The following is a 12,499-nucleotide window of genomic DNA, read 5'->3' on the forward strand; positions in this document are numbered from 1 at the left end:
AAATGATGAATGTTGCTAACCATGCCTAACCAACGCTGTTAGCTTGTTAACAAAAGAGGAAAAACATTTCCAATCTTTGTAGACTGATCATTGACCGTTGCCAAGGTGAAAGCCCACCTGGAAGCCTCACGCTTAGAAACAGTTTCCACAAACAAGTCCTAAAAGTATTATTCGCTTAAAGAAAAAAAAAAAAAAAAAAAAAAAGAATAGCTCCAGTATCATTACAGTTCATAATTCCTTACACAAAGAAAATCTGTAAAACTTTAATATTGACTTGTGATGAGTAAAGACAAGGAAACAGAGCAGAGGACATTTAATAGTTTAATTATAAGCTGCTGTATACATTCAGTGATTATTCCGATTTTCATGTTGCCAGAAGCCATGGGTGAGACCAGCAAAACATTCAGCTACAAGATCTAGTTTGTTGTATGCAATTTGTCAATTTTCATTCATATTTTTCCACATTGTACATAGTTTACTGCAAAGCAACATAAAACCACATTGCTGATGTGCAACACGGTTCTTCCAAGACCTTAGTTTGTTCAAACATGATTCCACCCAGTCTGTTGTGTGGTGCTCGTAGGAGGGAAGAGCCCTGTTTATACCACTCTGGTCTCAACCTTATCTTTGAGATCAACTGAACACAGATGGCACAGGGTGACAGCAGTGCTGAGCAAAGCTAGTCTTTGTGTCTGAATGCCCTCAGTTGAGGCTGAAAGTCTTGTCCAAACTTGATTGGGCCCAATAGGAAAGGCGACTCATTAGACAGATAAAATACAGTAGGTGGCACCCTGTTACCAGCTTGAAGAACACTGCGAGATGTTCTTTCTCCTCCTTAGATATTAAGATTAAGCAACATCCTGCAATTTTTAAGGTTTTGTTTGCATGTTTTTTGGTTTCTTTTGCTATCTCACTCTAAGCTCATTGAACTGACACACTAATGTTGGTGCTGATTTTTTTTTTTTTTTTTTTTTTTTTTCTTTTTACATTTTCTAGTAGCCCACACAGAAACTTGATGGCACAAGAACTGACCAATAAGAAACTCTTTACAACAAGGTAGACTGCAACAGTTGCCAGGGGTCACACAGTAAACAAAAAATAATCCAAGTTCATTTTGAAAATAAAAAACAAATCCAATTCAATATAAAAGCAAAAGACAAATGAACAAAAGCAAGTTAATTTCAAGTATAACTTACTCATAAAATAACTACACAGCATTAAATATTCTCATTATACATTTTTTAAATTATTTATAAAATATATTTTGGCATATATGTTTTTTTTTATTTTTGTGTTTGTGTAACAAACGCTACTGTAGCTTCAGTTGAACACCAATGTTTATTTGTTTTTTTCTCTTGAAACAAAACATTAAAGGGATTGTCACATAACAACAGGTTATTAAAAATGGTAATAGTAAACCCTATAGAGAGTTTCACATAGCAAGACATGAGTGACGATCCCTTCTATCCTAGCCCCATAGTCAAAAGTCAAAAAAAGTACAAGACCAGAGCACAAAGTTCTAATTTGTGCTCCTCTGGCTACAATCAAGGTTGGGCACAGGAGATTTTAAAAGCAGTAAGTCTTTTTTTTCTTCATACAACTCAATCTGAACACAAGGATGTCTGTCCCACTTTCAGTGTTCAGAGCGGCTGGGCAGATAGCGAGAGTTCATTTAGCTCCATCCTTGATAACATATAAATACTGTAAAGACCTCACAGTCTGATGACACTGGGATGTCCTCAGGGATACGCAGATAAAGTTTCTCTTTTTAGTCAGGGGAAGAGGTAAATGAGACTGGGAGGCCTCTCTTTCCTTCCCCTGAATGCACTGAAAACTGTTTAAGGAGTAAGTTGAGAATATTTTGAGACTCAGTCCTGTGTATGTCGTTTATAACATTGATGGAGCTCACTATACAAAGGAACAAAGAGCGAGTTTGGCAGATAGAACAAAACTGCAAAACCAAAGAAGGCAAATATCAGTTTGTGATACAAAAGTAGTTCAAAAGGCATAACTGTACTTATGAATTGGCACCTCAGGTGTCCAAACACGCAGTGTCCTGCTTCGGCGCAAGCGCTGGAGAGGTCCACTGGCCATTGTCCATGCAGTCAACAGTAACCTGCCTGTCCACTCCTTGAAGACGGATAGGAAGAAAACGGAACAAAACGCAAACAAGGAAAAAGTACTGCGACTACAACAAAGCCACATCCACTACCTCGGCTTAAGCACACAACTAGCTGCAGCATACTACAGTTCATCATCCTCAGCACGAGCTGGCTCTTCAATATTGTATACTGCAAATGGGTGTGTCTCTATACTCCCACAGCCTGACTTTCTTCTCCTGTACACACAGCTATTGCGGGGTACATATATGTGAGTTTACACGGCGTGTTTTATGAATGTTGGTGTGTGTCATAGAGAAGCTCGCTAAAGCACAATGTCCTTCAGGCGCTTGCTGCTGGGGGATTCCTTGTCTCGGCCATCGTGGAGAAGCGTGTTGATCTCCCTGACAGCTGGCTCACTGTCCTTCCCCTCCGGCTGCCGCAGCAGGCTGTGGTTGGCGATTCGCTCTGCATCGCGGCCTTTCAGCGTGTTGTAGGCAGACGACGGCTTGGACACTGGGCTCTTCAGGTGCACAGGGGAAGTGATGGGGCTGGCTGCCTCGCGCCCATTGCCAGCTTCACGGACAGCCCCTCCATTGGCCTTGGGGCTACACACCTGAGACTCCTGAGTCCGCTTTCCCTTAAACTCTCCCCGTTCCACGTCCTCAGGCCCATCCTTGCCGAAGGTGGCAAAAGTCCTCTTGGTGGTGCCATTCTCGTAGTGGGGCACGTCCACTGTGGTGGCCTCGATAGACAAAGCGATGACGTTACGGCCGTGCTCGGGTGACTTGGCACGAGCCGGGATTGGGACACGAGGCATCCAACAGCGGTCAGAGTGGCCTAGGATGCGACACTCGTCCTGGCAGTGAAAGCCTTCGCTGGGATCTGTGAAGACACAAAAGAAAGAGAAAACAGGATTGTTAGATTTGTCTGTAAAACCAGCTTTACTTTCGACATTTATGCTCATTTGCACGCAGATCTCATCTCTGTTTTCTCTCCCACGTGGCCTTCATTTGATTTAAGTAAGCCAAACCTGTCATGAAATAATAGAATAAATAAATGAAAATCAATCCTGCATTTTGTTTTAATAAAAAACATCCCAAATTAAACATTTCTCAATGATTTGCTTTCACTTGAAATGCATCCCTGAATCTGCTCAAGCCCTGTTAACACTGTTCACTGATAACTAACGCTGGATGTTTAGGGCACTTCTAATATGCCAATTGAATTATGTATTGTTAAATCAAAAGTCCATTTGCAACTCTTGTATAATTGGGTTTTCTGTAGCAACACTAGATGAAAGGCAGGTTTAAAAAGTGCGATCAGATATCTCACAGAGACACCAGACGAGTTGCTGTGTTGTTGCCTGGTTCATCTCTCTCTTCCTCTCTGTCTCTGTCATCTGGCGCCGACTTATAAATATGTAATGATGTTTAACGCTGCAGTGAAAAAAAGATTTGCCCGAGTCTGTAAAACTGCACTCTTTCGTACTTTGTTGTATTGGAGGGGAAGTACTTTCAACACAGTTTTTACATCGTTATAACAACAGCAAAAGAGTCATGCTCTCTTACTCAAACTGAAAGGCTGTAATCAGGCTTTTACCGTTTGTTTTAATTCACATATATGTACACCGTAAATGCTGAAAGAGCTTGGTGCTAGAAATCAGTAAAGAAAGATGCATACCATATTTTCCAGGCTATAAGTCGCATCAGTCAAAAAATGCGTCATGAAGAGGAAAAAAACATGTCGCGTTGGACTATAAGTCGCATTTATTTAGAAACCAGCTGTAGACGGTAATGTTTACTCCTTGGTTCATGTCAGTCAGTATGAATTAACACTTAAAAACATAAGTCGCAGGACCAGCCAAACTATGAAAAAAAGTGTGACTTATAGTCCGGAAAATACGGTATTACATACTCTCTAAATGATTCAGCCCTAGAAAAGAGAACAATTCCAAAATCTCTGTTGTGTTTTCTACCTGCTCCAATCTTGAGAAAGAACCTGCCACACAGATGCGCAATGACACATTTCTGTGCTCCCCTACTGCTTGTTTCACTTCTAGCAAGAGCCATCCTCCGTTCCAGAGGCCCAAGGTGACAAGAGGGGATTGTGAGAGGGATTGCCATCGACCCAAATGCATACGCTTACATCTGGCAATCGCAGCTTGACAGATCACCTAATTAAAATCACTAATGATCTGTTTTTCTCCCTTCTTCCCTGCACTCATGAGAGGCACCTCTGCTTAGACCCTGGGGATCGATATTTAAAGATTGGATGGGCTTTTCGGGGACAGATATGCCAGAGCTGTCTCTCATAAAGTATAATCTGATGAGACTGACAGATAACATGGTGACTAAGTGACTAGATGCATGAGTAAATGGTATCATGGGCTGTTTGAACACAAATATGGGAAGTGGAGTTCTGAAGGCATCATCATGCTTGAAGGCTGGAAATGAACACAAGCACACAAAAAGGCATGATTGACCAACGTCCACACGCATGCTTCATACTGAGATAGAGGCGGCACAGAATTAGCTTCCTTTGACCATGTTTGTGTCTAGATGCACGCTGACACACACACACACACACACACACACACACACACACACACACGGTATTCTCCCCAATAAATGCGGACTGAGACATCCTCTTCCCTACAAGGGACAGCATTGTAATACGCCTCTCACATGTAGTCTACAATTACAACATCTTAAAGGAATTCTTTCTGTGTAAAAAATATAAGCTTTATAAAATATTATTACACACTATCATCCACATTATCCACACTGCAGCATAAATAGGCAGTTTTATAAAATTAATATACAGTCCAAATCATTTTATGAGGCCAAAAAGTAAGAAAGGGAGAATGAGATATTTTCCACTCCTGTATGTATGTAAATCTGCATGAATGCTGATTGGTCCAAGGGACTGCACCGGCTGCAATCAGGGAGACAAAAGGCACGAAGCTGGGGTTTTGTTTAAAGAGAAGGGATCCAATCAGAATGTAATAATGTAATCAAAAGTCTTTACAAAAGTCTTTACCAGGTAGCATGAACATAATTTAGGGCGACGAATAAAAAAAACAAAAACATGCCCACACACAAGATTAGACTGTCCACTGCGACGGTATTTTTAAAGCCCTTTCAAATCCCACGTTCCCCTTTTTAATCCTATGTAACTGCTTTGTCATTAAGTCTATTTTGATATCCTTTTTGATGCATTTTCTTTAAAATAAATGCAGACAATAAAGATGCCAATACGTCAGGCATAACAGCAATGTAAAGTATATTTAGGAATATTATATTTTAGTACTTGCTGGCACTGAAAAACTCTGCACGTAATATGCAGTTAAAAGTTGTAATGTAAATTTCAAACTTTTAAGTAAAAACTTTCAAACACATTTGACTTCACTACATTTAGTAATCTGTAATTCCTCCCCAAATCTTGTTTGACAAAGAAGATCTTTTTTCTCAGCTAATTAAAGATTTACAAGCATCTTGGTTATAAATGCAATTTCCTCTGGATACTTTGGCTTTTTTCTATAGCCTAAAGCATGAAAAGCCTCGAGGCACAAAGCAATATACACACGTTGTATGCTTTCTACTTAGCAGTGCATGCATATGCAGTGAATGGCATTTTCTCTCCTTTCCTTTAGGGGTTAATGGGAGAGCAACTGGGTTGTAAATGACATTGTTATGAAAGCCAAGTGTCATTAACACTCACACATCCTGCCTCTACTCAGAGCTTCATAAAACGCAGATGTTGCTCTAAAAGACCTACAAAAAATGGAAGAGACAAAATTTAAATAAAAAATGTAACAGTCCATTGACCCCTAACAAAACACAATCTCCTCATATTTCAAAAAACGTGCAAACTGTAATTGTAAGAAATTAATTAACGTTTTTTACAGCGATGATTAGGTTTGGAAGTCAACATGTACAGAACAGAAGTGAAAGCACCTCCTGCTGTGAACGTGTATTCAAAGTCATCAGGAAATTAAGCTTGCCAATCAGTTCCAGGAGCAGACTTAAAGTACAGTACAGAGCAGGATGTTATTGGGAACATTTCCTATCTACGATTTAATACCTATTAATTACTGAGGGAGCTCCATCGGGAGGTGGAGGCTGCCTGTGTTTTTTAGTGTTCCACATTTAAAATACAAACAGTGCACTGGTAGTGGAGGCACACAAAAAAACATGCTACAGGTAGCACAGCACTGCTACAGTATCAAATCCGACATACTGCACTTTAATACTGAATTAAGTCTAAAGACTGCAAATGCACTGGGGATACCTTTAAATATGCATGTACTGATGTGCATGGTTATGGAAAATAATAAATATTGCCACTTCAATTGCAAAAGCCAAATTCTCCTGATAATGCTGGTCATATGTTTCCGTTTGTAGTTATCTGGAATAGCATCACTTTGCATCAGCACAGGGAGAAAACCCACACGTTCCCTGCCATTTCATCTCGCATCTGCAGCCTGCCAGCAACCGATTCAATCCTGACGGTTTCCCTCAATCAGATGAAGGCATCTTAACTTCAAGTTACAGCAGACAGATCTTCAGCTTCAGCATGGGGATCCCATAACTTGACAAGCTCATTGCTCAATTTACCCCTGTGCACCGCATACAGTATAATGATCCCTTCATGTCATACAGCTGGAGGTGCTATTTGTTTGTTGCCAATGTAGCAAAAAAGAGGAATCAGCAAAAGACTAAAATCCCCTGAAAGGGAAGGGATGTGTTCACTGAAAGAGGCAACATCCCGAAAAATTAACCGAGCTTTTCGCCTGCTATTTTGCGTCCTGGTTGGCTCACACATGGAGCCTGGCTTGAAAAACACAGGCGCTATTCCCCTACAAAATTAGCGCACACAGCCTCAAGGTTGAAAACAATGATGTAAACCTAAAAATGAGTGTAAGCAGCCACAATACACAGATGGCCAGATTGGAGGGCCAGAGACGGAGTTGAGTTAATGTGAAACCAGATCCAGGTGACAGAATCTTCATTTTCTATTTCTTAGTTTAACTGGAGCCATGAGGCGATGGGGACTTGCTGTGTGACACAATTCAGTCAGTTTGGTTTTACAACATGATGAACCCTAAAAAGAATTTGGAACAGCAGCGTGGCATGATAAATCATGTTACAAAGAATGTCTGCCACTTTTGGCTTAAACTACTTTTTTGTATTTCCTCTGTACACTGACATTTTTGTTGTAGCGGTAACAATAAATGTCCTGATTCTGTTTGTCATATGAAAATAAGACACCCCTGAACAGACAGCCAGACAGTATAATTTAGATATTACTGTGATGTAGCGGTTATGAAAGCAAATAACTTAGAGCAATTTTAACCTAGATATACTTTACTTGTGGCCTGCATAGACTTTACTGATTCCCTTTCATTTAACTTGCTTTCCTGTTATTTTTTTACCGTCTTTGATATTACACCCTATCAAATGCTGTGGCAAAGCCATCAAATATAGCTTGTCTATAGTCTGAGAAGCAATTACTGAGTACTGGGGATTGAAAGAGCAGACAGCAACTCTGACTTGCTTTACGTCTCTTTTTATAGCTGTGTGAGAGGATTGGTATATAGTCCAAAAGAATTAGATCTACAGAAAGTTAAATACATGTGACCTCAGTCCCCTTTCTGAGGAGAGTCTGGGAGTGGTGGTGTACAGAAGGATTTTATTTGCTGCAAAATGCCATCCATCTTTTTTTCTCTCATCTTTTCTTTTAGATTATTTTTGAGGATTTTTCACCTTTAATTTGACAGGACAGGTAGGTGAGAAAGGGGAGAGAGAGGGGAAGACATGTAGGAAATCAACACAGGTCAGATTCGAACCCTGGACCTCTGCGTCGAGGCATAAACCTCTCAGTATATGTGCGCCTGCTCTACCACTTTATCCAACCCGGCCACATCTTGGTGTATCTTTGACAGTGAGATGGCTGTTTTCTAATTGCACTCCATATTAATTTTCCATCCTGGCAGTCACATGGCAAAGATTGATTAAATCTAAATTGTTACTACAGAGTCTTGATGGAGCCTGTGATGCAGAAGCTGATGAAAGTATCACAGGGGAGGGAAAGAAATATGGCACCAGCCGAATAGAGGATGACTGTCTGCGAATGGCTGGTGCTCAGACTCCAAAACATGCTTTAGACATAACAAGCTTGGCCCCGACTGGCCCTAACACTGGGGATGGAGCTTAGCATCTAGTCTGCCCCAACTACAGCAGAGGGCAGGTCTACGGCCAGCTGAGGCTGCGGCTAGGCAAAGCAGCCTCCCACACTACTCACCAGGGAGAGTCCAAGCACTGCCGTCATCCCTGCCAGCCAATTCAGTCTGTGGGCCATAAATCAGCCTGGAGGCCTGGCTCCTGCGGGAGCGGCAAGATGGAGTGTGATGGTCTTGTTTTTACAAACAGTAGAGGGGCACCCTTACTGCGCCATGCAAGCCATCATTCTCTACACAGCACCGAGTCCTCTCCTTCTCCCCTCAGCATCTGGTTCAGTCACATCAAGCTATCCCCCTCCGACACCCCCAGATTCATCCCTTACAGCTCCCTGCACAAGCCAATCCTTTATGCTTCTCCTCCTTCTGTCCTCTCATCGGTACTGCTGTCTCACGTACATTGCTGTAATTAAATAAATCCTTCACCCAAAAATCTCTCATTTCTGCCTATCTGACCAGAATTCCTTCTACTCTTCCTGTCAAATATTAATTGCAGAGTAAATTAGACTCACTGGGCGGTCTTGTTAGTACTGTCGTACGGCTCTAAGTCCAGGCGTTCACGTGGCACTGGTTCTGTTTCTGAGCGTTCGTACCAGTCAATTTAGCAAGAATGAATTCACTGTCTAATCCATCCCGCACTGCAGAGAGTGTCTGACAGTCACTTCCACCAGGCCTGCCTGTGCCAAAAGCAGATGCAAAATGTCAGGTTAACTTAATTTTGAGCCAGTCTTACAGTCAAAATTCTTAATAAGCACTTGTCAGTAACTGTTTTAAAAGCGAGCCACAGTTCGAGCCAAATTCTGCAAATGTTTACTTCTTCTGTCTGTATCCCTTCCCTCACTGCGGGCCCATGCAGCCCAGTCTGTGCATTCTCCAGCAGGTCTTGGTATAAAGAATGAATTTCCAAACTGGTGTTGACAAACAATGCACTAGCTTCTAAATTGGTACAAACAGCATCTGTTTAACAGCTGTGTAACAGCAGCGGGAGGAAAAAAAGCAATCGCTATGCTGTTTTATAAATCACTATGTCATCGCAGAGCACTGTTTGGTTTAAAAGCAGTACCACTAGCCAATGGACTGCTTGATGTAGTGGGAGCGATGCGAGCTGGTTGTCATGATGACATGCATGGGTCGGGTGGCCTGGCTGGCTTTAATGCCCCGGCAACAAATAATATATTATAAAAAAGCTTGCTAAGTAGATTCTCTCACCTTATTGTGCTGTGCTCCTACCATCACTTGCTCCTAGAGGTTGCAGTGTCTCAGTAAGGCTGTAGAAGCATTACCTTTCATGGCATATGCAATGCCTGGAGGGACAGGTTTTACAGTGGTCAGATCTTGTGTGATCTGCAGGTATTTAGACCGTAATTCATGCCCTGGTTTTCATACACTATGAGCCAGTGGCTGTTTAACTCTCTTTCAACAGGCACTCTGAACTGGATTTAACTCAGGGACAAAGGCACAGAGACCTAAAGCCTGGCTGCATGAGATGAACTTGACTAAACACAAAATATCAGAAAGCCTCTGGGATGGCCGGCATCATGTCTGCCTGAGCAGGGCCCAAATGTTCAACCACACTGCCAATCCAGCAACATGCTTGGCAGAGAAAAAGGCCTTCTTCCGGACTGTTATGATGAAAAAGTAACCACAGACTGAACAGATTCTGTGATTTGTGTCAAATCACTGCTTTTAGAGAAAACTACTCATGTTGTTACCTGCAATTCCTTCTGAACCACTTTATCTAAAAGGAGGTAGATTGTCATTTTTAAAAAGCCATTTCACAGTTTTTAGAATGTGGCTATGCAGTTGGATGTGTTGGGCATCATCATTCTAGTTGCAAAAAATTTCAAATCACAAAATAACCAAAAACATGTACACGGTGTTCATGGTGTAGAACATGGTGTTGGAATACATGGTGTTGGAAAATAAATTAATATTTATTAATACATTATTATGATGATGAGAGGAGGGTCAGGAAGTGTATTTTGGTAAAATGTTTTTTTGCATAGAGCTGATTACTACAAACTGTAAAATAACTTGGAATATGTCTGTGTTTTCATCCGCAAACATATCGCTGTCATTGGAACAAGAAATCATTTTAATAACTTTGTGGCAGTAAATTAGATCATTTTTGTGGCCATATTGTATAAAACATTTCCAAGAAAAACTAATCAGGGGTATAATTCCGTGATGAATTTCATCAGAGAAAACCCATCTTTGGGTTAGAAGTATCTTAAAAGGGATAATTATTTTAAAATATGAAAGATACAGGATGAAAAAGAATGCAATTAGACTAAATGAAACTGCAACTTGAGCTCATCTTACTCACATTACTTGATATATTTCCACTTAAAACAGGATGTTGTGAGGAAACATCATGCAGGGAGGAATTCAAAAGTGTCCGAAAGGCAAATAGGAGAGAATTGTATCTGATTGAAGGGGCTTTTTTTTTAACTGTAACTATACAGTTGCAGCTATGTTGGTTGCTTGGCAGTCTATTTAGTTCCTGACCTTCACAACACTTTCCACATTCCACAATTTGGTTTCGTAAGTGACAGATAACAAAAAAACATAATATCATCTACAATAAAGCTTTGAAATAATGTGTTCCATTTATATAATACAGATCTTTGACTTTTTCATAGGTATTTAAGTGCTCTCATGGTTTGAAGAAGCAAGAATGTTACATTCACTAATATTTTCCAGCTTTGTATTCATGTTTTGATCAAGGTAGAAGAAGTATTGGGTTGTACTGTGATGTAATATACTTCACTATAATGACAGAGCAAATGCCACCCTTGTTGATTTCCACCAAAGTGCCCTTCTAATGATGGGCTTTGAATTAACCTGTGTTCAGGTGCTCCAGGCCCACACCAACAATACAATGCACTCCCCAGAACTCAGCACAGCAGGCCACTGGCGTCCCAGTTGCAGACCTGCCCACTCCGCCATGCCAGCCAGCCAGATCACCTGCCTGTCTCTGTCTGCTTGGCTCGTTTCCTCAACAATGCATTGGCAGAGGACAGCTTTAAATACACTGGCACAAATGCAGCGTTTCTGTGTTTAAGCTTGACCGAGCTAGCAAGCTAATTTGCTCCTAAACCCTTGAGTCTGGGAGAAGCAAGGGGGACAGAAACAGACTCTTCAATTACATCTGTGAATGGGGTTGGGGGGTAGAGGAAAGCTACACAGGGAGAAGGGATGGAGAGGAGACGCTGGCTTAGGCATAGCACCGCTATGGACTGAATGTCTGATCAAACACTGCTTATGTCAGGTAGTCACTGAGGTCCCTTTGTTTAATACCTAAACCAGGAGTGACAATTAGACATTACTTCACTGAATCTATAAGTATGTTATCAGCTGGAATAAATCCCTATTATACTAATATTAAGTAAGTGTGAGTTTCCAGCAATTTTAATGGGCAGGAGAGAAAATACAAACTGCAAATGTCAGGGAAATAAACACTGGATGATGGGAAAACAATGGTTTGTGTGGCATAGAGCTTTCAATTGATAAATGAGAGGTCCATGAAAAATTAAAGATGTTTCGCCAGCAAAACATATTTGTGACGCTTTTCATCCCAACAGTTAAAAATCCTAACTCATAAAATGTGTGGAAAGTAGATATTATTTCTCATACTCATTCTTTAAGATTATTTTTTCCTCTCTCAAGTGCTGTTTCTATTAGCCATCTGAAATAAACACAATACTTCAATGCCTGTCAATGTGTCCAGCTCCAAACAACCGGGCAGCATACCAATATCTTAGGATTTCATCTCTCTCCCTCTCTCTGTGAGCTTTAGCTTTGCCTCAAAAGAGTGGCCTTACATAATTAATACAATGTGGCTTCTTATTCAGTCATGATCACTTTGTGTCAGCCAGGACTGTGTTTTATATTCCATTTTATCTTGTCGCAGAAGCACCAGCATGGTTCCTAGTCTCTCTCATTTTCTCCCCTTTTCTGTTTCTTTTCTTCCTTTTCTCGACAATTTTAACAACCTCTGAAAGTAGGACACTGTAACATGGTGAGTGTGGTGGTATGTAGTGTGATGGACAGGTTGAGCCCAGCATGCAGAAACACATACAGTACGGTAAGAGTGGGAGGGCCACATTGGGACACTGATCATGGTTAGCTGATAAGCCATATTGACAGTGTCACTCAG

At 41.0% G+C, this 12,499-nt stretch overlaps 1 protein-coding gene across 2 annotated transcripts in view; it reads right to left on the minus strand.

Annotated features, from left to right (window-relative positions):
* Positions 1-308: 308 nt before the first annotated feature.
* Positions 309-12,499, minus strand: part of pcdh19 (protocadherin 19) — a 55,802-nt gene continuing 43,611 nt past the window's right edge. For both annotated transcript variants that reach the window (XM_028588639.1, XM_028588638.1), the window contains exon 5: positions 309-2,984. In XM_028588639.1, coding sequence (XP_028444440.1) covers positions 2,425-2,984 — 560 coding nt within the window. In that variant the 3' untranslated portion in view covers positions 309-2,424. The remainder of the gene's footprint in view (positions 2,985-12,499) is intronic.

The sequence above is a fragment of the Perca flavescens genome, chromosome 10 (assembly GCF_004354835.1).
Source record: "Perca flavescens isolate YP-PL-M2 chromosome 10, PFLA_1.0, whole genome shotgun sequence".
NCBI classification, from domain to species: domain Eukaryota; kingdom Metazoa; phylum Chordata; class Actinopteri; order Perciformes; family Percidae; genus Perca; species Perca flavescens.